At 55.4% G+C, this 21,316-nt stretch overlaps 1 protein-coding gene across 3 annotated transcripts in view; it reads right to left on the bottom strand.

The window, feature by feature from the left end:
- The window catches only part of RARG (retinoic acid receptor gamma), a 24,717-nt gene extending 11,203 nt beyond the window's left edge, over nucleotides 1-13,514 (bottom strand). The window contains exons 1-3 of one of the 3 annotated variants that reach the window (XM_017861520.1): nucleotides 13,241-13,514; nucleotides 12,435-12,498; nucleotides 8,387-8,712 (exon numbers count right to left, since the gene is read on the bottom strand). In XM_017861520.1, the coding sequence (XP_017717009.1) occupies nucleotides 8,387-8,570 (184 nt within the window). In that variant the 5' untranslated portion in view covers nucleotides 8,571-8,712; nucleotides 12,435-12,498; nucleotides 13,241-13,514. Of the gene's footprint in view, nucleotides 1-1,268; nucleotides 3,147-8,386; nucleotides 8,713-12,434; nucleotides 12,502-13,240 lie in introns of those variants that run through there. The other 2 variants (XM_017861519.1, XM_017861521.1) reach the window with 2 other exon arrangements.
- Nucleotides 13,515-21,316: the final 7,802 nt, after the last annotated feature.

Below are 21,316 nucleotides of genomic sequence, written 5' to 3'. Positions count from 1 at the left end.
AAAAAAAAAAAAAAAAATCCGAACTTGTAAACAGCGCTGCCTGGTGCCAAGGAGCGAGGCGCGTTGGCGGGGGCTTGGTGACCTGGCGTGCGCACTCCCCCAGCGCCCGCCGCCCCGCCCGCTGCCCGCCCCTTCCCACCCTTCCCAGCGTGCCCCCAAACCCCTCGTCCCCGGCCGTCCGCACCCGGGCTGCGAGCACATCCCAGCCCAGGGTAAATTTGGGGGGTGTTCCAGGCTCCGCTCCTGGCCCCTCCCCACACCCCACCCCCGCCAGGCACTGTGGCCCAAGCTTCAAAGCCGCCTCTCATCTGGACTTCATTTTACTGCCTCTCAGTCCCCAGCTTTTATTACTGCTCTGGAAAGGGGTTCCAGGGCCCCAGGCCTGGCATCTCCCATTTCACGGAGGGGGAAGATAGATATTTGGGGACCCAGCAATGGTACTCGCCCTGCCGCTGTCAACTTCAGGCCACCCCCCACCACACACACAGACTTTGCTTTAAACTTTTCGCTTCCTGCTGAAGTTGTGTGTGTTGGAGCCATAGGAAAAAATCATCTCTCTGCATATAACCGCATACACGTTTCCAAACATTTCTTTTTTTATATGGAGGGTGGGGTACAGAACTCAGCCTTCTCGCTCTTGTGTGCACAACCTTTTCCACCCGGCATGAGAACACACAGGATGCACTCTCGAACACAGCACTTTCCAAAACCGCCCCCGCAGCCACGCAGGGGCACACGCCCTCCCGGCCTCACGCCACAAACATCCCTTCACAGGCCATGTGGACCTGGCAGCTGTCGCAGGAGACACTGGTGGAGAGACCCTTGCTCCCACACCCACAACACCTAGGCAAGGCGCTGCACACTCCAGGGATTCACACGCTCTGCAAACAATATTTTTAACACTGCCAGCTTCCCACATGGGCTTTACAAACGCCACCCACTGTCCCGAGTGTCATATCCTTCCAGGGCCATGGACCTGAAGGCGCAAACTACCCACACACCTCGGTCTCCCCCTATCCCCAGGAACTCTGGAGTGGCATCAACCACAGGTTCGAGCTAAACGCCCACCATAAAAACTACACACACTCCAAACACTACTGCACACACGCAAAGGAGACGCTGAGGCCCCCACGTTTAAAGGGCCAGTACCTTACATAGAAAGGGCCAGAAGCTCCTCCTTGCACCCCAGTTCCACTTTTTACACACGGAAAGAGTAAATCCCAGCCTCTCCTGCACCCTACACCCCAGCCCCGGACTCGGGTACCTACATTGCAGGCTGGCGGGTTGCGGCCAGGCAAAAGACTCAAGTCCGGCGAAACAGGAGCCGCCGGTGGCTCTGCGCAGCAAGCCGGTCCCGGGCCCGGCCGCCCCGTAGAGCCGTCGCGGACCCGGGGCAAACGTTTCCATACAGTCGTACATCGCGACCCGGCTTGGAGGGAAGCTGGGTGCTAGAAACACCAAGGACCCGCAGCCGATTCCCCCTCCTCCCCCGGCGGCGCCCCGCTCCAGCAGGGGGGGAGGGGGAGGGCTAGCATAGGGCGCTGGGCTGCATGCGGGGTAAGGAGTGGGCGGGGAAGAGGGGGATCCCCAGCAGGGGAAAGGGACTGGGCGGGGCGCGAAGCTGGGGCTGCCGCTTTAGCCTCTGTCCAGCTCTATCTGGGTGCCTCCGCAGCTAGCACTGGGGAGACCTTTTTAAAAAGCGAAGCCCGGAGGGGTAGGGGGTGGGGCTTGGAGAGGGAAGGGGGCCGGGCACCGAGATGAGCAGAGCTGAGAGTGGAGCGCACACATACACATACGTACACTCGCTCCGCGGCGCGCGCGCTTGCTTAGACACACATCCGTGCATGCATTTATCTTATCAGGCACCAAGAATTTGCAAATATGCAAGAGTGCACATACATGTGAGCACGCATATAAAATCATAGGTGCACACACGTTTGTGCAGACACCTTGCTCGGGAGAATGCAAGCATGCTCTCCACAGCTTATAGACTTTGCACGCATTTGCACTGAGGCGCGTGCCCAGGTCGGGGTTGGAGGAAGGAGTGGAGGAACCAAGCATAAGCATTTCCTTTCAGAGTTTTTCCCCTCCTCAGACTCTCCCTTTTTCACACTAGTCAATACAAGGGTGTTAAGGATGACTGGGAAGAGGGGAAAGCGGAGGTCCCCGCGCGCTGCTGCTCTCCTGAGGCTCGGGACCTGCACTACCTCCACCCCTCTCATTCCCAGGCCTGGCTCCGCCCTCTCCCTCCGCGCGCCCGCTTCAGGGCCGAACAGTGCATTCCTGCGGCTCGGCGCGCGCTGCCTCCTCCTTCCTTCCCGTCTCCCCACCCCCGGTCCGAGGGCCGCAGCGCGCTCCCGCCGTGAACTCTCCGGGAACCCCCCTCGGGGCGGGTGGCCGAGCGCGCTCACCTCCTCCTGACCCGGCCCCGCCCCACCCCGCCCAGGCCGTCTCCACCGCGGCCGCGGAGTCCCCGCCCCTCCAGCGCACCAGAGTCTACCCCTCCTAGCCCGAGCGGTCCGCCCTCCACCGCGGCCCGGGCCGCCTCCCTCCGAGTCCCCGAAGCGCTATCCCGCAACTGCCGCTCCCTAAGCGCCTCGACAGTGTCTCTCGATGCCCCTTCCTCGAACATAACTTCACTTTTAGAGCACAAAACGACCCCCTAAGCTGTGCCCGCCGTGCCAACTGCGCCTCGATGAATCTGTCCCTGATGGCCAACTCCCCTCCTCCAGTGTCTGAATGCCAAGGGCTCCCTCGGCAATAGGGGCGCTTCCAGTCACTGAATGTTCTCAGAGTCTTTAAATACCCTCCAGCCTAGGCATAAGTGCCCTCCCTTCGGTCCCACGCTAGTGCCCCTCAGCTCTCCAAGGGCCGCCACACTGTTCCCTGGGTTGCCCCTTCCGGCACTGAGCGCCCTCGCCCGGCGGAGAAGGGGGTGAGGTGGGCGGGGGTTTGGCCACGTCAGAAGTTTGCCCTGGCCCGGCAAGGCCGAATGGGGGACCCTGGCCCCGGACAGCGCCAGCGGCGGCGACTCCCGGAAACCGCCCCCTCCCCCGCGCCCCGCCCTCAGCCGCCGGGTCGCCCGGCCTAACTGCCCAGCCGGCTCTGTCAGCGTCGCTCACACCGGCAGGGCCGCGGAGCGGGAGCGGCGCCCGGCCCGGCCCTTCCCCCGCCAGGCGGCTATGGCTGGGCCAGGGCGCGGCGCGCTTTTCTAAGAATGTTGTACCGGGTGGGGGGCGCACTGGGGGTGCTGCAGGAGTGGGGCGCCTGTTGGAAGAATAAAGGGCAGGAAGGGGTGCCAGAGTACGCGAAGGATGGCGGGCGCGGGGGAGGGGCGGGGGCTCCCGGGGCTGGGAATAGGCCTGACTTGCGGATGGCGGGGAACCTCGGGGTGGCAAGACTGACTGGTGGGCTTGAAGCAGGGATGGGGAGGAAATGCACTGCTCTTTCCAACCTAGTGTAAGCTCCCTTCTGCTCCCCAACCCCAAATACCCATTTCTGAGTCCAGTCACCCCACCCCACAAAAGAAGAAACAAAGAAAAGAAAGAAAGAGAGAAAGAAAGAAAGAAAAAGAAGAAAGAAAGAAAGAAAGAAAGAAAGAAAGAAAGAAAGAAAGAAAGAGAGAGAGAGAGAGAAAACTTTCTGAATCAGAATCTGTCCAGCAACAAACAACAACAAAAACAATCAGTTAAGTGCAAAATAGGGAGTACCCCCGAAAACAAGAGGGAAAGAGCCTTGATTAGTCAACTTCAAGCTGTCAGTACCCCCCTTCCCCCTCAGAAATCTGAAAGGTCCCAATTAAGTCAGGCCTGCCTGGTTGGTAATTAGAACCAGAAGTGGCCAGGCCACAGGGAGGGGGTTGGGAGGAGGGCACAGGAGGAGTTGGGGAGGGCTCCAGGAAGCCATGAGTCAATAGCCCCCATTTCTCTTCACCAGATGCACCCCACTCCTCATCACCCCATCTGTGTGTGCATCCCAGGCATTGCATGGAGGGGGTCCTTAGGACCAGGCATTAGGGCATCAGGCCCGCCCTCCCCATCAACCCTGACACCCCCATTCTAGACAGACTTAGTACAGCCTTGGGGAGAAGGTAAGAGGATGGGGGATCTAGTGCCCCCTCTTTTCCCCAAAGTTTCTCCAGACCTTATTGCAGCAATTAGACCCATTAGCCTTCTAGCATTTCATGGGAACCAGATGTTCTCCGCCATCCTGGTGGGAGTATGAAGGGGGGGCTGCTGCCTGACTCACCCTCTTCCCTATGATCCCCACCACCATGGCACACCCCCCTCCCAGCTAGAGCCCCACAAAGGCATAGTCCTAGAGGCAAAGAGGAGTGTACCCCTCCCCAACTAATAAGGCCATTAGCACTCAGATTCTTTCGGGGTCACCCCTCAGAGCCCCCGCCACCCTGGCAAGGATGAGTTTGGCCAGGGAGAGGCAGAGCAGGGACAGCTAACTCCTTATGCACCCCGCCTTTCCCTTCTTGCCACCTTCTGGATGGGACTTGAGGATAACTGGCTCTGAATTCCTCACGCTAAATTCTCCCTTTTTTCTAAAACCCTCCCTCGAAAAGCTGAAAAGGGGGCATTTCAAAGTAAAGCAGGCCCTGCCAGAAGGGTGAGTCCTGAGGTAGGAGTCCCACCTGAAGGGAAATGGGAGGGGTCTCTGGAGGAGGGGGTAGCAGAAGAGCAGAAGAATAGCGAGGTGTGAATGAGAGTGGGGCCCAAAGCAGGGATGTGAGGCGCGCTGGGCAGGATGGGGGCTGGGACCGGGTAGGGGGCCAGGAGAGGGGGGTGCAGCCTGGGCCCTGGCGGCGGCGGCTTGCCCGGCTCCCCCCGCCAAAGAGGTTTCCTGTTGCAATCAAAGCCCCGTTTGTGTCGGCCTGGAGCTGGAGCCTGTGCCGGAGGAGGAGAGACCGGGGAGGGGAGGGGAAAGGAGGCAGTCGACTGGGCTTTTTTCCTGGAGGAGGCCTCACTGCTCACTGCCCTTACCCGCCTGCTTGTTCTCCTTGCTTCTCTCAGTGCCTGGCTTCTCTGTGTCTGCACCTTTGTGCCTGGGTAGCTGTCCCTTGTCTTGTCTGTGAGTCTCTCTTTTTCAGTTTCTTTTAAGCAAGACTCTCTCTGTGCCAGCCTGTCCTCAGTTTCCCCATGTGTGGTAACTTAGTGTGGTGAAGTCTGGACTTCTTGCCCCAGGGACAGTGGCCCCATGGCCAGGGCAACATCGCTAGGTTCAGAGGACAAACTGGGCTAGGTCGTCAGGACCACAGCTATCTGCTCAGGAGTGGGAGGAGGGCAAGGCTTCCGTTCTCTCTCATCAGACTCTGTTCCCTGTAGAAAGCAAATCTAGAACACACTAGGATTCACAAACATAGAGATACACAGGGACACAGACACCAGGGGTTTCATGCACATGCATGAACACACACGCACGCACACACACATACACACACCCCTCTGCTTTCCATGAGCACAGGCCTGTGCTTGCCTCAGCAGCACGTGCTCCTCTGAACCTCCCCTCCACCACCATGCAGTTCCGAGATGCCTGCCTCACCCCCTTCAGACCTCGAGACAGCCCCAGGAAGTAGAGCAAGACTTCAATTCTCAACAAGGATGTCCCAAGGTGCCAGGGACCCAGCAATAAGATCCAAGAGACAGCCCCAGGGAGAAATGCCAGACCTCTTCAAGGGCCACCTCTCTTAGTCTATGTGTGAGAGAGAGTGTGTATGTGTCATCCACAGAATAAGGGAGAGGGTGATGAGACGCACAAACTCAAGGTGAGTATGCCTTTGGCATCAGATTTAGGCCTCTAAACCCTCTCCACTAGATGCTCCCAGCCAAAAAGGGACAGCAGGTCAGAGAAATGAGAGAGGACACTCTCTCACCCTTCTGCTACTCTCCCACTCTGGAAGGTTTCCCAGACTCCTGGATCTCTTCCTCTCCCCTATGTCTTCCTCTCCACTACCACTAGGTGCTGCATGCCCCACCCCCATTTAAGCCACGTAGGGACCCACCCCCAAGCCTTCCTCTCCTCCCTCCTCCTGCCACTTCCCTGCCCAGGCCTGTCCCTCCACGCCAGCCGCACCCTCCCCAGCTACCTGCCCTGGCTCTGGCTCCTCCCTTGGATTTCTCCTTTCAGCCCCCTCCTTCAGCATGGCCTTTGAAGATGGAGCCCAGCCTGACCACTTCCCTACCTTGACCTCACTTTGAACCCTGACCTTGATCTCAGTGTGTCCACAGCACAGGGGCACAAGGGGGACGTCACTGGGGACGGGCTCTAGCGTTGTCCCCACTACCATTCTCTCTCCTCTCCCTCTCCACTCCATCTCCTTTACTTGCCTCTCCCAGAACCTGGGAAAATCAAGTCCCAAGAGGCTGAGTTGTAGGATTCGCTGCCAGAAGTACATTCATGCGGGGAGGGTGGTTCCTTCCCACTTCCCCGGGTCCCTAGGACAGATTAGTGGGGTGAAAATGAAGTCTGGGGAAGCCCAGCCGAAGTTTCCAAAAAGGGCACTTTGTGCTCTCTTGTTCACCTACATGCCACTCAAATAACCCCTGTTGGACTACAGACATGCCACCAGCAGGCTTCACCAAACGCCAGCCACAGCGTCAGCAGCACTACGAAATCCCTCCTCACTCCTCACACTGACTCTTTGTTGCACACACTGGAATTCTTTACATGAGCAGAGGCTCAGGGAGATGCTGCGCACACACAACTGCATCAGGTCTGGAGGCACCACACACTCACCCCTTCTCCAGATGAACACGCTCTTTCCAGTGGAGCTGCCAGCCCAGCCTAGTCACCCCTTTCACATACAGACACACAACCCTCTGCGTGCCCCCTCCTGGAAGCAGGGCGCCTTCTCTTCTACCTCTGTCTCTGCACTTGTGGAGCCATGAAGGATGTGCCTTTATCTTTTTGTCTTTTTCTCTCCAACTCTGTCTCGGAAATTGCCCTTTTCCCCGCCCTTCAATCACCTTCTCTTGTCCCCAGTTGAAGCCTTCTCTTAACCAGCTTGGCACCCCCACCTGTAATGTAATGGCCTGGCCAGGAGGAATGACTACCAACTGGGAGGAGAGGGGTCCCAGAGGGAGGAGGAGAGGAGAGCCCCAAGCCTTGCCTGCTGTCAGCACTCAAAGGCTTAACCCAAAGAGGGCAGGCCTGAGGAACAAGTAGGGATCTGCACAGCATGCAGGCTCTATGCCAGACCTGCAGGGAGGGGAGGAGCCCAGACCCACACCGCTGGAGGAGACGATGCTTCTGGAACACCCCTCTCTGCCTCTCTGGATTACTTATGGTACAAAAGCTACCTTCTTTGCAGACATTTCTATCCTCCCCAGAACCAAGAAGCACAGTCTCCTGACCCCACACATCTTTGGGGACCTGCCACAGGATTTCTTTCCCCTTTCTGCAGCCTCCACGTAATTCAAAGCAATTTCACTTTTATTTTTTTTCCTCTTTGAGACAGAGTCTTGCTCTGTTGCTCAGGCTAGAGTGCAGTGGCACAATCTTGGCTCACTACAACCTTTGCCTCTGGGTTCAAGCAATTCCCTCAGCCTCCTGAGTAGCTGGGATTACAGGTGTGCACCACCACACCCACTAATTTTTGTATTTTTAGTAGAGACAGGGTTTCTTTTTTGTCTTTTTTATTTTTTTGAGATGGAGTCTCGCTCTGTCGCCCAGGCTGGAGTGCAGTAGCATGATCTCAGCTCACCACAACCTCTGCCTCCCAAGTTCAAGCGATTCTCCTGCCTCAGCCTCCCAAGTAGCTGGGATTACAGGCACATATCACCACACCCGGCTAATTTTTGTATTTTTAGTAGAGATGGGTTTCACCATGTTGGCCAGGCTGGTCTTGAACTCCTGGCCTCAAGTGACCCACCCACCTCGGCCCCCCATAGTGCTGGGATTGCAGGCGTAAGCCACTGCGCCCGGCCCAGTTTCACCTCTTGATCACAGAGCCAGGTGACTATCCTCCCAGACTCTTCTGCTTCCCAGTCTGGCTCCCCACAACTCCCAACTGCACGCAGGCAGCAGCTTCACCCTGCACCAGACCCACCCCCAGCTTGCCCACACAAAGATGTGCCCCTCTACTAGTTGACTGACCCAGGAGGCAGTTTTAGATACCCGCCCTCCAAGTTTTAGGCCTGCTACCTCCCTATCCTATTTGAACAGGAGAACTCTCATTTGCAAACACTTCCATTGAGTCCACATCCAAACTCCTTCCTCACCACCACTGCCACCCTCTGTTAGTCACTACTACTCCATTAGGCCAAACCCCTGTCCCCTGCCTGTCTTCCTAACTGGGGTGCCAACTCTTTTACCATCCACCCTCCAGATGCCCTCCTGTTTCCATTTGCCCTCATTCCCCAAGATCCCTGAGACTCACACAGAGAGGCCATCTCCTTGGGGAGGTCAGGCTGGCCCAGGCCCCGGAAGCTAGGGCTCAGCATCTCGAAAGGCGGAGACCCCCTGAGTGCCCCTGGGAAGGCGAAGGGGAAGCCTGCCCCTGGGTAGCCAGATCCAGGCCCCAGGGCACCAGCCGCAAAGAGTCGCTCCTTATTGGTGGCCATGGCAGCTGCGGTGTGGGAGTCCCCTGGGGTCTGCAGTGGGCGGGGGAGGTCTTCAGCCACAGCCCCTGCCCATGCCCACTGCCCCAGCCTGGGAGGCTCCGTGCCCGCCCTGCCTGGCCTGCCCACTGGGCCTCCAAGAGTCCTAGGGAGAAAGAGAGGGAAAGGAGAGATGAGAGAATGACCACTCTGAGGTTCCAAGCCCCAAGACCCTCTCTCAGTTGCAGTCTTCTCCCTCTGTGCTGCTACGGTTTATCCTGCCCTGGCTCAGGGCCCTTGCAGTGTGGTAGACAGGGCAGGGCAGGGGGTTATGCAGGCTCTGAGAAACTCCAGAGGAGCTCCAGAAAGGGTAAACGGAGGTCCCAAGGTGAATGATGGTCTGAGGACTTCTGGTGGAGAGAACTCCTAGATTGGGAAGTGATCATGAATCACCACAACTGGGCTAAGCATTTGACCTACCCCTCACATCAGTCCTGTGAACTGGGAGTTATGATTCCCATTTCACATATGAGGAAACTGAGATGAAGTGACTGGCTTAAGGATACATGGCTGCAAGTGGGGGAGCCCAGATTCAAACTCTTTACCATCCTGGAGAAAACAAACATAATTCTGTTATAACCTGGGAGCCCTACAGCTCTCTGGAGAGGAGTACAAGGCAAAGGTTGGGGGACAGACTCCCTGGACTGTACCCTACCACTTGCTAGCTGTGGGACTTCAGGCATGTTAATCTCTCTGTGCCTCAGTTTCCTCATGCATCACTTGGGACTAATAATAGGGCCTACCTCATGTGGTTGTTGTGAGGACTAAATAAATTAACCAATGTCAAGTGTTTGGCGTAATGTAGGGCACATAGGGAATGCTATGTAAATGTCTCGTATTAGTTCTCTTTGTACCTGATTTTCCTCCATAGCTCTGCTTTAGTAAGCACTTCCCTCTCTATTTAACACTCCCTCTTCCAGTTTCCCCTCCCAATTCTTCCTGTCTCTAATTTTTCCTCACCCTCTAAGCCCTCTTATACCCACTGCTTCAAATCTAAGGATGTTGATGGAACCCCCACTTGTGCCAAGTGTATGATGCCAAGGAGCTGCTTCTTGGTCAACTGACTTTACTTCTCTGCCTCCTTTTCTCTCTCCCTCTCTCTTTTTTTTTTGAGACGGAGTCTCGCTCTGTGGCCCAGGCTGGAGTGCAGTGGCCGGATCTCAGCTCACTGCAAGCTCCGCCTCCCAGGTTCACGCCATTCTCCTGCCTCAGCCTCCCGAGTAGCTGGGACTACAGGCGTCCGCCACCTCGCCCGGCTAGTTTTTTGTATTTTTTAGTAGAGACGGGGTTTCACCGTGTTAGCCGGGATGGTCTCGATCTCCTGACCTCGTGATCCACCCGTCTCAGCCTCCCAAAGTGCTGGGATTACAGGCTTGAGCCACCGCGCCCGGCCTCTCTCTCTCTCTTTTGAGATGGCTAATGTTTGTATTTTTAGTAGAGATGGGGTTTCTTCATGTTGGTCAGGCTGGTCTCGAACTCAGTTGATCCGCCTGACTTGACCTCTCAAAGTGCTGGGATTACAGGCGTGCGCCACGTGCCCAGGCATTCTTCCTCCTTTTCTTTCTTATCCTTGGGCTCCCTATTTCTGGGACATTCTCCCTGCATCCTCTCCTCCCCCAAAGTAGGCTTCCCTCTAAGAGTTTAAACCTGAGCCCAGGGGAAGGGGAGGAGAAGGGGGTAGAGAGGAGATGGGAATCCTAGTGCTAAGTAGGTGGTTCCTATCCTGATCCTCTGACAAAGGAAAAGGTTGGCTTTCCCAGGAGCCCCAGAACTTCTCGCCTCTCTAGGCAGTTAGTGGGCTAGGGAGGAAGAGTCACCCCAGCCTGGGTATCTCCACCAGCCAGAACCATAACAGACTGCTGTGAAGGGCAGAGAAGGGCCAAGAGACTAAAACACAGAGAGACCATGGGGTGGGCAGGCCCAGAGGTAGGGGATGGGTATATCTGCCTTTCTTTCCATCAGTATTTGCTTCTAGGATCTATAGCTCTCAGTCTTTATACCTCTGGTTTTATTTTGTTTTGCTTGTTTTCTTTCTCTCCTCTACCTTGGCCTTCAAGCCCTTGAGGGTAAACTGTCATGGAGGTCACAAGAACCCAGACCTCAATGCCATCACACTTCACTCAGCCCTTATGAATGAAGCATCCCCTGCCCCTCACCATGGCACCACCCATACACCCAGCACCCTCAAACTCTTTAGCCCAGTGTTTTCACAGGCCCTAAAAGTCTGAGCTCCAAGCCTCCAGGGTCCCTCTCCTTTTCCTTCTCCTATTCCCCTCCGAAATTCTCATCCCTAGTTAAGCACAGATGGAGCCAGGAGTTCGGGGCCCCTGAGGCCCCTGGGCCACAGCTCAACTGGCCAGGCCACATTCCAAGTGGATTAACCCCTCCAATGACAAGGGTGAGAAGCTACTAGAGGACTCCCCCATCCCCATGTTCCCCAGACTTGGCTTAGACTGGGAACAAGGCTCTCTGCCTTAGCCCTCCTTGTCTTTGCTTCTCACCTACCAATGGGAAACACAGGCCTGCGGGGAGGGCAGTGGGGGGGTCCCCATAGAGGGATGCTCAGCTCCTGATCCTCACCAAGGAATGATGCTGCATGTGAGCCAAGGAGAGTTGTCCCTGGCCTTCCTCTTATTTTGCCTCAGAGAAGGGACTTGGGAGTTGAGTGAAGAGAAGAAGGGGGCAGAGATTCCTCCCATTTCTGAGCCTTGATTCTGTCTTGGCTGGGAAGAGAAGGGGAGGGTCTTAAATCTAGGGTAGAGGAATGGACTAAGGAATTGAAGGCAGTGCAGAGTAAAAGGAAATCCTAAACTGAGGCCCCAGATGCCTTGGTTCTTTGGGGGACTCATGGAAAGTAGAGAACATTCTTCCTCTACTAAGATGCCATCTCAGATGGTGGAGCAGGGGGGATGACGGACTAGGGGAGAGGGGTTTTACAAAGCTGCTTCTCTTAGAGCTGAGGTGGAGTTGAGGGGAGGGCATGGATGAAGGGGGCTGCCGGATGGAGGGGGGTGCGTTTCCCTGCCGCCCTGCCCGCCCCAGAGCCTGGAACAAAGCTGCTCTTGTCGGCCACTCTCCACCCGCTGCCCCCCTCCCCTCTGTATAAACACGACCACCTTTTTCCATGACCCCATCTCCAGCTTGGGCAGAGAACCCAGGCATCCTCTGCTCTAGCCTGGGCCCCCAGCCTGCTCCCCAGGAGGCAGCAGTGGGCCAGGCTTCCTTGGCCTCGTGCCATCCCTGGGGGAGTCCAGACCCTTGAGTCTCCACCTCTCATCCCCAGGTGCCCTCCCTCCACCCTACTAGCCCCAGGGAGGGGCAGTGCCCAGGAGGCAGGCAGGCAATGCCAGTGGAATGTGTGTGGGCATCAGAGGGCATGGGCAGGGTGGGGCAGAGGGGGGAACTGGAGGTGCCAGTTAGGTGGCTTTCTGAGCCAGGGGTGGGGGTGTGCCGGGATGTGGGGGGGCGTGCCCCATGCTGCCTACTAGGCTGTAGTCCACAGTGCGCGTGTGTGTGTGTATGTGTGTGTTTGTGTGTCTGTCTATATGGGATACCCAAGCTCCAGGCACCCTGCACACACTATCCCCGCTCCCCTGTCTTCTCTCTACTTGCCTCAAGGATATGAGACGCTGGCTGTGGTCCTTGACCCCAACTCAGCATCTGACACTAAGGGCAGAAGCCTCAGACTTGAGGACTGGGATTCCAGCTGCCCAGGACCAGAGCCCTAAAGCAGGACAGTCATCTCAGTTTCTTGCCCTGAAGACCTCCTACTCAGGCTCCCCTGCCCCCACCCCCTCCACCACCACTAACAACCAAGCATCTTCTTACCGGCTGGCCGTCTGAGGAGACTGGTTCCTACATACTGGGTCAGGTTGAGGGAACTGGGCCGTAGCTGCTAAAGACAGAGAGGCAGCGTCAGTGGAACTCTGGGACCAGCACTCCTGGGTCCCTGTCTCGGTCTTCCGGCTCTTTCTTTGTTCCATTTGGGCTTCCCTCAAGAATACTCCAGAGGTGCCCCCCGCACCTTGGCTGGAGGGAGCCAAGGCTCGCACCTGGGCTGGGAACGTGTCGGAGGGAATCCAGAGCTTCAAGGAAAGTTCACAGATCCCTATCCTATGCACTAGTCCCTCGGAACTGCTGGACGCGGAGGGCCAGGCTCACTTGCCTCTGAACGTTTTCCTTGCTTTCTGATGTCCAAGGTGTGCCATTCTACTGGGGAGGGAGGAACTTGGACCAGCATGGAACATCAAATCTACCCATCAGAGCCCGGGGGTAAGGGGGTGGTAGTCTTTCCCCGCGAGAGAATCCCTGTCTTCTCTCACATTCCCAGCACAAAAATATAAGGAGGAATGTCCCCTGGCTGAAGACTTCCCCAAATGCTCTCCTCTGCTATGCACCAAAATGCAGGGCAGATGACCCAGCCCATCCTCAGCCTGTTAAAATCTTCCCCATTCCCTTCCCACAGCAGGGCTGGCCCAGGTCGGGGCAAGAAACCCCCCTCAAGCCCGGCGGCCAGCCTGGCCAGCCTCGGGAGGACATTCGCCCGTGCGGCTCCTCCGCGCCCCCTCCCCCAGCCGCCTCGTCGGAGGACCCAGGCGACGGAGCGGGCGAGCCTCCTTCCCCGCCTGACTCACCTGGAGTGGGAGGGGGAAGGGAGGTGGCGGAGCCCCGAGGTCCCGGCGTCGGGCGGTCTCTGGGATGGAGCGTCGCAATGTCCGGGGCTCGTGGTACTGGGGGGCTCCTGGGGGGACACGGCTTTAGGCTGGGACTGTCCCGGGGCCTCTCGGAGCCCGCCCGCCCACGTGACCGCCCCAAAATATCCGACACATTTTCTCCCAAACCGCACACTGACTCTGCAGGCGGGGACACGGAAAATATTTTCTTTCTTTTTCTCCCTCCCCACCCCCGCCACCTCCCTCCCCGTGGCCGGCAGCCTCCCTCCCTCCTCCGCCCTCGCTCCTCCTCCCTTGCCTGCCCCTGCCCAGAAACTCCCTCCCTCTGTGGCCCTGGGGCTGGGGGGCGGAGGGGTGGGTGGGCGGGAGGGGGACTGGGCGGGGCGGCCTGGGACGCCTGGGTCTCTGCCCCTCCCATTTGCTAGGCTTCCGTGACTCCATCCCCTGGGAGGCCGGGCACGGCTGGCAGAGGAGGTCAGTGTCCTGGCCCCGTGATGCCAACCCTTTCTCTCTGGCACTTTTCTCCTTTCTGCGTTTTGAGGGGACTAGTTGTCTATGGCCAGGCTGTGACTCTTCCGAAGCCAGTCTCTGGTGCCTCCCCAGGGTAGGCAACGGGGCTCTGGAGTGGCCGGGCAGAAGTATGCCAGATCTAGAATAGATGCTCCTGCCCTTATCTTTGCTCAGCCTTCACCTGCAGGTCCAAGTAGCCTCTCCCTTCCCCTAGCCCACCTCAGTCCCTTGGTCCCAGGAGCAAACTGGTTGACTAGTGGCTGTTGTTGGGGGTGCTGAGGCCAGGGTTCACGAACATCTTCCCTGTCATCTTGCCTGGAGTAAGCTCCAGGAGTTAGGGCGCCTGGCTGCCAATGTTGTCCCCACCTTTAGGCCTGGATTTGGAGGGGGAGAGGCTGGAGAGGAGGGCAGGAGGAACTGTGACTGGGAGTGGGAGGAGCCTTGGGCTGGGTGTGAGAGAGAAAGCACAGGCAGAGGGTGTGTGTCTGCCTTAACCAGCACCGGCCTGCCTGCCTGCCTGGTAGATGTGCCATGAATGCTTTTGACTCTGGGTGTGTGTGTGTGTGTGCGCGTGCGTGTGTGTGCACGCGCGTGCGCGTGCCAGTGCCGAGTCAGTGTCTGCGTCTGATGGGGGCATTCTCTGCTTCAACATAGACAGACTCTCAACCCTAGAGTGCGAACCCAGTGGTTTCACTCTCTATTCCACTGAGGACAGAGGTAGAGAAAAGAAGGGGTCTGTAGTCCAAGCTGTGTGCATGGATCCCAAACACTCCCATGGGAACTGGAGTTGGGAGGGAGAAAGAGGAGGAGGGGAGGGTCTGAGCTAGGCTGGTAGGCTGGGCAGACATAGCCCAAGTACTTTCCCCAGCAATGCTCGCAGGGTGGACAGGACCCAAGACACAGACTCCTGGGCCACGTCACATTTTCCGTACTGGAATTACTTGGCTCTCTCCTTGCTCCCTCCTGGGGGCCAGGTGTCCTCCCACCTGGGAAAGGCTGCTTTTGGTAGCCAAAGTCAGGTGAAGGAGAGGGGGAAAGAAGAGGCATGCTGTGGCTATCTCAGGAGAATGCGAGACGGCAATGGGGGTGCAGACAAGCCCTCCCTTTCACTCCAGGGATAGGAAGAGCTGGGAATAGGTACTCCAGGGTCCCGTCCCCAGGTGGCCTAGCAGCTGTTGACTTTGCTTGGTTACCCTGGGAGCAGCTCTCAGCAGTGTGGGAGGGGCGGGTGTCAGGGAGTTGGACCCAGGCGTCCAGGCTGTGGTGGGATGGCGCCCCGCCTGTGTGGCAGGGATCCTGCCAAGAGGCTGCAAAGTTAACCCCTCCTGCCCTGCCCTAGTGGTGGCTGGCGGGAGGAGGGCGGGCCCAGTTGTGGTTTGGGAATGTGGCCCTAATTTTCCCCTCCCCCTTCCAGCACATCTGTACTTGGTTTACAGTGAATGAGCCTCCTGTCCTCATGAACCAGGCGAGGGCACCACTCCCTCCCTGGCCGGGCATTCTGACACAGAACCAGGCACCACCCGTGACACTCTCCTCTCCCTGCTGAGTTATCATCTCTCTGAACTCTTCCCTTCTCCTTCTGTAGAGGGGCTTCGGGTTGGTCCCAAAGATCAACAGCTGGAGCTCTGACACAGTGCGTCTAGGTAGCAAATGGAGCCAGGGAAGCCTAAATCGGGGCACAAAACACTTGGGGTAGCCTCTGAAGACAGAGGGAGTCAGAATTCCAACTGTCTCTGCCCTCCCTTTGTCTTGGTTTGTCTGTCTGTCTGCCTGGGTCTTTGTCTCTGGTGGGCGTTTGTCTATCCATCCGTCTTGGTAACTGTAGCTCCTCCCTTCTGGCGGCCTCCTCGTCCCCAGCCGACGACAGCAGCCAAGCAGCGATGCCCAGGAAGACCCGCCCTATGCCGGCCCCTCCCCTTGGGATTGCCACTGCCTCCACCCCCGGCCCCTCTACCGCCCCTCCCCAGGACCCAGTGACTGGGGTCTGTTCACTGCAGCAGTTTGGAAGTCAAACCAAGCAGCAGCAGCAGATTGGGGGACAGGGAAGAGGGGCATTGTGAGGGCTTCAGATTCTTCTCCCCACCCTCCACTCCCCAGCTTGCAACAGAGCCAGCTTTCTGTCCAGAGATTCCAGGAGGAGGCTTGGGAAGAGGGCTTCCCACTCTGGAAACTGGTGGAGGGGGCTCCCCTCATTCCTCTTTCCCTTGGGTCATCCCTATTTCTAGGCTTTGCTCGGTTTGTGGCTGCTCCATTCTGTCACCTTGGCAACTTGGAGAAATGATATCTTGGGGTCCCTAAGACCAGGCTTTGCTTGCTCCCCTCATCCCAGAGCAAAGACCAAAAGGAGAGATTATGAGGAGAGGAAAAGGATGCAGATATCTGTCCCACCTGTCCTGAAAGTCATGGGGAAATGACCTATTCAGTGTCCTGATGCTGGAGGGGGTGGACAGTGGCGAGGATGAAAATTGCCCCACCCTAATTTTCACCCTCACCCCCTCCCAACCCTCCAGCATCAGGACACTGAATAGGTCATTTCCCCATGCCCAAATCTGGTGGTGTGGGGGATGTCCTATGCCATGCTCAGAGGTGTCTGGCAGATGTCTATTGGGGGTGGTGGGGGAGCTGTGTTACAACCCCCAAGGACATCATTAAGGCATGGAAGTGCTGTCAGGGCTTGGAGACCAGGGCACCCAGGGAGAGCGTGATGAAAACATGTTTTGTACATGTGTCCTCTCTTTTTCCTTCTTCCTCTCCTCTCCCACCTCCTCCCCCTAGGCAGGCTCTGTGCCAGTGCTGATGCCAGCCCTGCCTCTGATGCTTGCTCCACTTCATCCCTTGTACCAGGCCTATTCTGCTGCTTGGCAGCTCGTTGACTGTCCTGGTGAGTGAGTCTGTGTGTGGAAGGTCCTTACCAGCCCCAGTGCTGCCCAGAACCCCACATAGTTAAGGACTTAATTTTGAAGCTCAGGATTCTAGGATTAGCCTAAACAAGGCCGGGCGCGGTGGCTCAAGCCTGTAATCCCAGCACTTTGGGAGGCCGAGACGGGCGGTTCACGAGGTCAGGAGATCGAGACCATCCTGGCTAACACGGTGAAACCCCGTCTCTACTAAAATACAAAACTAGCCGGGCGAAGTGGCGGGCGCCTGTAGTCCCAGCTACTCGGAGGCTGAGGCAGGAGAATGGTGTAAACCCGGGAGGCGGAGCTTGCAGTGAGCTGAGATCCGGCCACTGCACTCCAGCCCCGGCGACAGAGTGAGACTCTGCCTCAAAAAAAAAAAAAAAAAAAAAAAAAGGATTAGCCTAAACAGCTCTGGGAATTTCTTCCCTGAACAGGCACCATGCATTAATTCAACAAATCTTTATTAGGCATCCACTACGTGGTAAGCACTGTGCTAAGTTCTAGGAATACCCAGGTATGGTCCCTGGCAGGTTCACAGTCTGATGGAGTCAGATAATAATTCACAAAACTGCAACTGGAATAATCAGTGTGGAGAGGCATGAGGTACCATGAGAATGGAGCAGAGGAGTATTCCCCCCCGCCAAGATCAGGAAAGTCTTCAGAGAAAAAATGAGGAGAGGTTAGAGAGAAGGAAGGGCAGCGAAATATATGTGCTGCTCAAGAGTATGTACAAAGGCCCTGGAATTGAGGTCCTGGCCCTCAGCCAGTCTGCTCCCCCAAAAAGAAGAGGGTCCTTCCATTCCTGCGACCTGCTTGGATTTCAATATGCCATAAGGGAGAGATGGTAAGCACCTCCTCGTGGTCATAGCAGGACGCTGAGATACCAGAATGCATTCATTTCCTCCAGAAAGGGAAACAGACACAGAGAGGGAAGACGACTCACAGGCTGAGACTTGAGATTATACTACGGAAAACAAGGCCCCATGCTGGCAAATCCTCCAGGGTGAGGGATTCCTGCATTTGCCCAGCTGGAGCCTCACCAGACAGAAAGGCTTCTCCTCTGAGCCTGCTTTACCATGCCCCCACTCCCCCCGGATCCAGCCCTGACCTGTCCCACTCCCTGGAGCTAGCATGTCTGCCTCCACAGTTGCCTGGAGTATGTGTGAGGTGAGTGCTACAGGTGCCAGCCAATGTGTGGGTGGATGTAGCTGTCTGTTTTGCACAGAATCTCCATCCAGGGGATACGGGGTTCTCTCTCCTCTGTCCACTGGAGAGCTTCCAATTCCTCCTATCCAGACACCAAAGTTTCAAGTTTCTTCCTTTCTGAAAAGGAATTGGGGGCCCTTTGAAAGAGGGAGCAGGCTTCTTTTTGGTTGTGCCTCCTCCAGAGCCAGCAAAGAGGTCATGGAACCAATGGGGTTAAATCCCAGCCCTGCTCTGACCCACTTTCCTCCCTGTGCCCACATCCCCTGGGGCCAGGGTGTTGGGTGGGGCCAGCCTGGCACCCCCACACCCACACCTGGGACTTCCCCTGGATGGAAACTCCCAGAACCCAGGCATCCTGCTTCCCCTGCCAACTCCCACCAACTGCCTGGGTTCTATTCAGCTTCAGTTAGATCTCCCTGTCTGCCAGCCTTTGACCAAACTACATCTCTGCACCAGCCCACCCTTTGATGTCTGGCTGCCCCTTCTGGTGGACTCCTTTGAAGAAAAGATGTGGAGCTGGGGGAGGCGGTTGCGGAGAAGCCATCTTTTATTGAGCACCTACTATGTGCCAGGTATTGTGCTAGACATGTACATTATCTCATTTAATCCACAAGTCAGGGAAGTCCAGAGAGCCAGCAATTATCATCCCCACTTAACAGAGCAGGGAGTAAGAACTGGAGAGGTTAAGTGACTTGCTCAATATCACACAGCTAGGAACTGGCAGAGCTAAGATGGGAACCCAAATCTTGGTGGTCCTGAGCTCTCTTCACTATAGCAGCGTTCCTCCACTTCTCCTGCAGCTGCCCACCTCTCTATAGGATGAGAGACTTAAGAAATTCAATTTAATCCAATTCAGCAAACATTGAGTATCTATTATGTGCCAGGTACTGACAGGTACCAGAAATAAAGAGATCACTGTCCTCGAGGTCTGGTGGGAAAGACGAGCATTTGGAAGTGCTCTAATGTCAGCATAATGACCTGAACAAGGTGGCATGGAGCTGAGAAACAAGTGGTACTTTTATTTCCTCCTTCTGTACAGAGCATATAAATACATTATAAACAGTATACAGAATAAATGGAATAAAGTCAATACCTACTTCACTGCCACCCAGGTAAAAAAAATTGAGTATTTCCTATACTTTTAGAAGTTCCCCATGCATCCTTTTCACAATTCCCTCAGTCCCCTAAAAAGGAACCACCATCCTGACGTTTGTAATAATCGTAAACACAGAAATTACTTGTTTTTCTGTATAGTTTTAGCATCTGTGTATGCCTTCATGAACAATACTGCTCAACTTTGCCTGTTTTTGAACTTTCTATAAATGGAATGATACTGTATTACTTTTTGCTTCCTACTTATTTTGTTCAACTTGTGAGATATATCCAATTTGTTACACATAGCTGTCTTCCTACTATTGCATAGTACTCATTGCATGGATATACCACAAGTTATTTTTTTCATTCTACTGTTGGTGAATGTTTGAGTTGTTTTCAGTTTGGACTGTTATAAACAACGTAGCCATGAACATTATTATTATTATTTTTTTGAGACGGAGTCTCCCTCTGTCGCTCAGGCTGGAGTGCAGCGGCACCATCTCAGCTCACCACAAGCTCTGCCTCCTGGGTTCACGCCATTCTCCTGTCTCAGCTTCCCGAGTAGCTGGGACTACAGGGGCCCGCCACCACGCCCGGGTAGTTTTTTGTATTTTAGTAGAGACGGGGTTTCACCACGTTAGCCAGGATGGTCTCAATCTCCTGACCTCGTGATCCGCCCGCCTCAGCCTCCCAAAGTGCTGGGATTACAGGCGTGAGCCACTGCGCCCAGCTGCCATGAGCATTCTTGTACATGTTTCCCAGTCACAGATGCAGGAGTTTTCTAGGATATAGAATTAAGAGTCAAACTGTATATACAGGTTCAATTTTATTAGATAGCACCAAATTGATTTCCAAAGTGGCTGTATCAATTATACAAGAAATATTCCTTTTTTTTCCTTTTTTCTTTTTTTTTCTTTCTTTTTTTTTTTGAGATGGAGTCTTACTCTGTCACCAGGGCTGGAGTACAGTGGTGCGATCTCAGCTCACTGCAACCACCGCCTCCCGGGTTCAAGCGATTCTCCTGCCTCAGCCTCCCAAGCAGCTGGGATTACAGGTGCCCACCACTACACCCAGCTAATTTTTTGTATTTTAGTAGAGATGGGGTTTCACCATGTTGGCCAGACTGGTCTCGAACTCCTGACCTCGTGATTTGCCCACCTTGGCCTCCCAAAGTGCTGGGATTACAGGCATGAACCACCATGCCCAGCCTTTTTTCTATTTCTTTTTTGTGAGACAGAGTCTCGCTCTTTTGCCCAGGCTGGAGTGTAGTGGTGCCATCTCGGCTCACAGCAACCTCTGCCTCCTGGGTTCAAGTGATTCGGCCTCAGCCTCCTGAGTAGCTAGGATGACAGGTGCCCACCACCACACCCAGCTAATTTTGTATTTTAGTAGAGACGGGGTTTCACCATGTTGGCCAGGCTAGTCTTGAACTCCTGACCTCGGGTGATCTAACCATAACCACCTTGGCCTCCCAAAGTGCTGGGATTACAGGCATGAGCCACCACACCCGGCCAGGAAACAGAACTAACTAACTTCCTTCCTTCCTTCCTTCCTTTCTTCCTTCCTTCCTCTCTTCCTTCCTTTCTTTCTGACAGAGTCTCACTCTTGTGGCCCAGGCTAGAGTGCAGTGGTGTAATCTCAGCTCACTGCAACCTCCGCCTCCCGAATTCAGGCAATTCTCCTGCCTCAGCCTCCTGAGTAACTGGGATTACAGGCACCCACCACCACACCTGGCAAATTTGTTTTTGTACTTTTAGTAGAGATGGGTTTTGCATGTTGGCCAGGCTGGTCTCGAACTCCTGACCTCAGGTGATCCGCCCACCTCAGCCTACCAAAGCACTGGGATTACAGGCGTGAGCCACCACGCCCAGCCGAAGCAGAACATTCGAACCAGGAGCAGGCATAGGGCCAAGAAGACCCACACAATTTCTTGCCTAAAATCTTCAGAGGTTTTCTATTTATCTTATTTATTTTTATTTTTTATTTATTTATTTTCGAGACAGTCTCACTTTCTCACCCAGGCAGGAGTGCAGAGGTCCAAACACAGCTCACTGCAACCTTGACCTCCCAGACTCAAGTGATCCTTCTGCTTCAGTCCCCAATTAGCTGGGACTACAAGCGTGCACCCTCACGCCCAACTAATTTTTTGTATTTTTTTTGTAGAGACGGGGATTTTGCCATGTTGTCCAGGCTGGTTTTGAACTTCTGAGCTCAACCTATCTGTTCACCTTAGCCTCCCAAAGCACTAGGATTACAGGTGTGAGCCACCATGCCAGCCTTTATTTTATTTTAGTTTTATTATTATTATTTTTTTTATTATTATTTT

The sequence above is a fragment of the Rhinopithecus bieti genome, unplaced genomic scaffold, assembly GCF_001698545.2.
Source record: "Rhinopithecus bieti isolate Rb0 unplaced genomic scaffold, ASM169854v2 scaffold_56806, whole genome shotgun sequence".
NCBI lineage: Eukaryota > Metazoa > Chordata > Mammalia > Primates > Cercopithecidae > Rhinopithecus > Rhinopithecus bieti.
The sequence above is the reverse complement of the archived record's forward strand: the minus strand, read 5'-3'. Positions and strand labels throughout refer to the sequence as shown.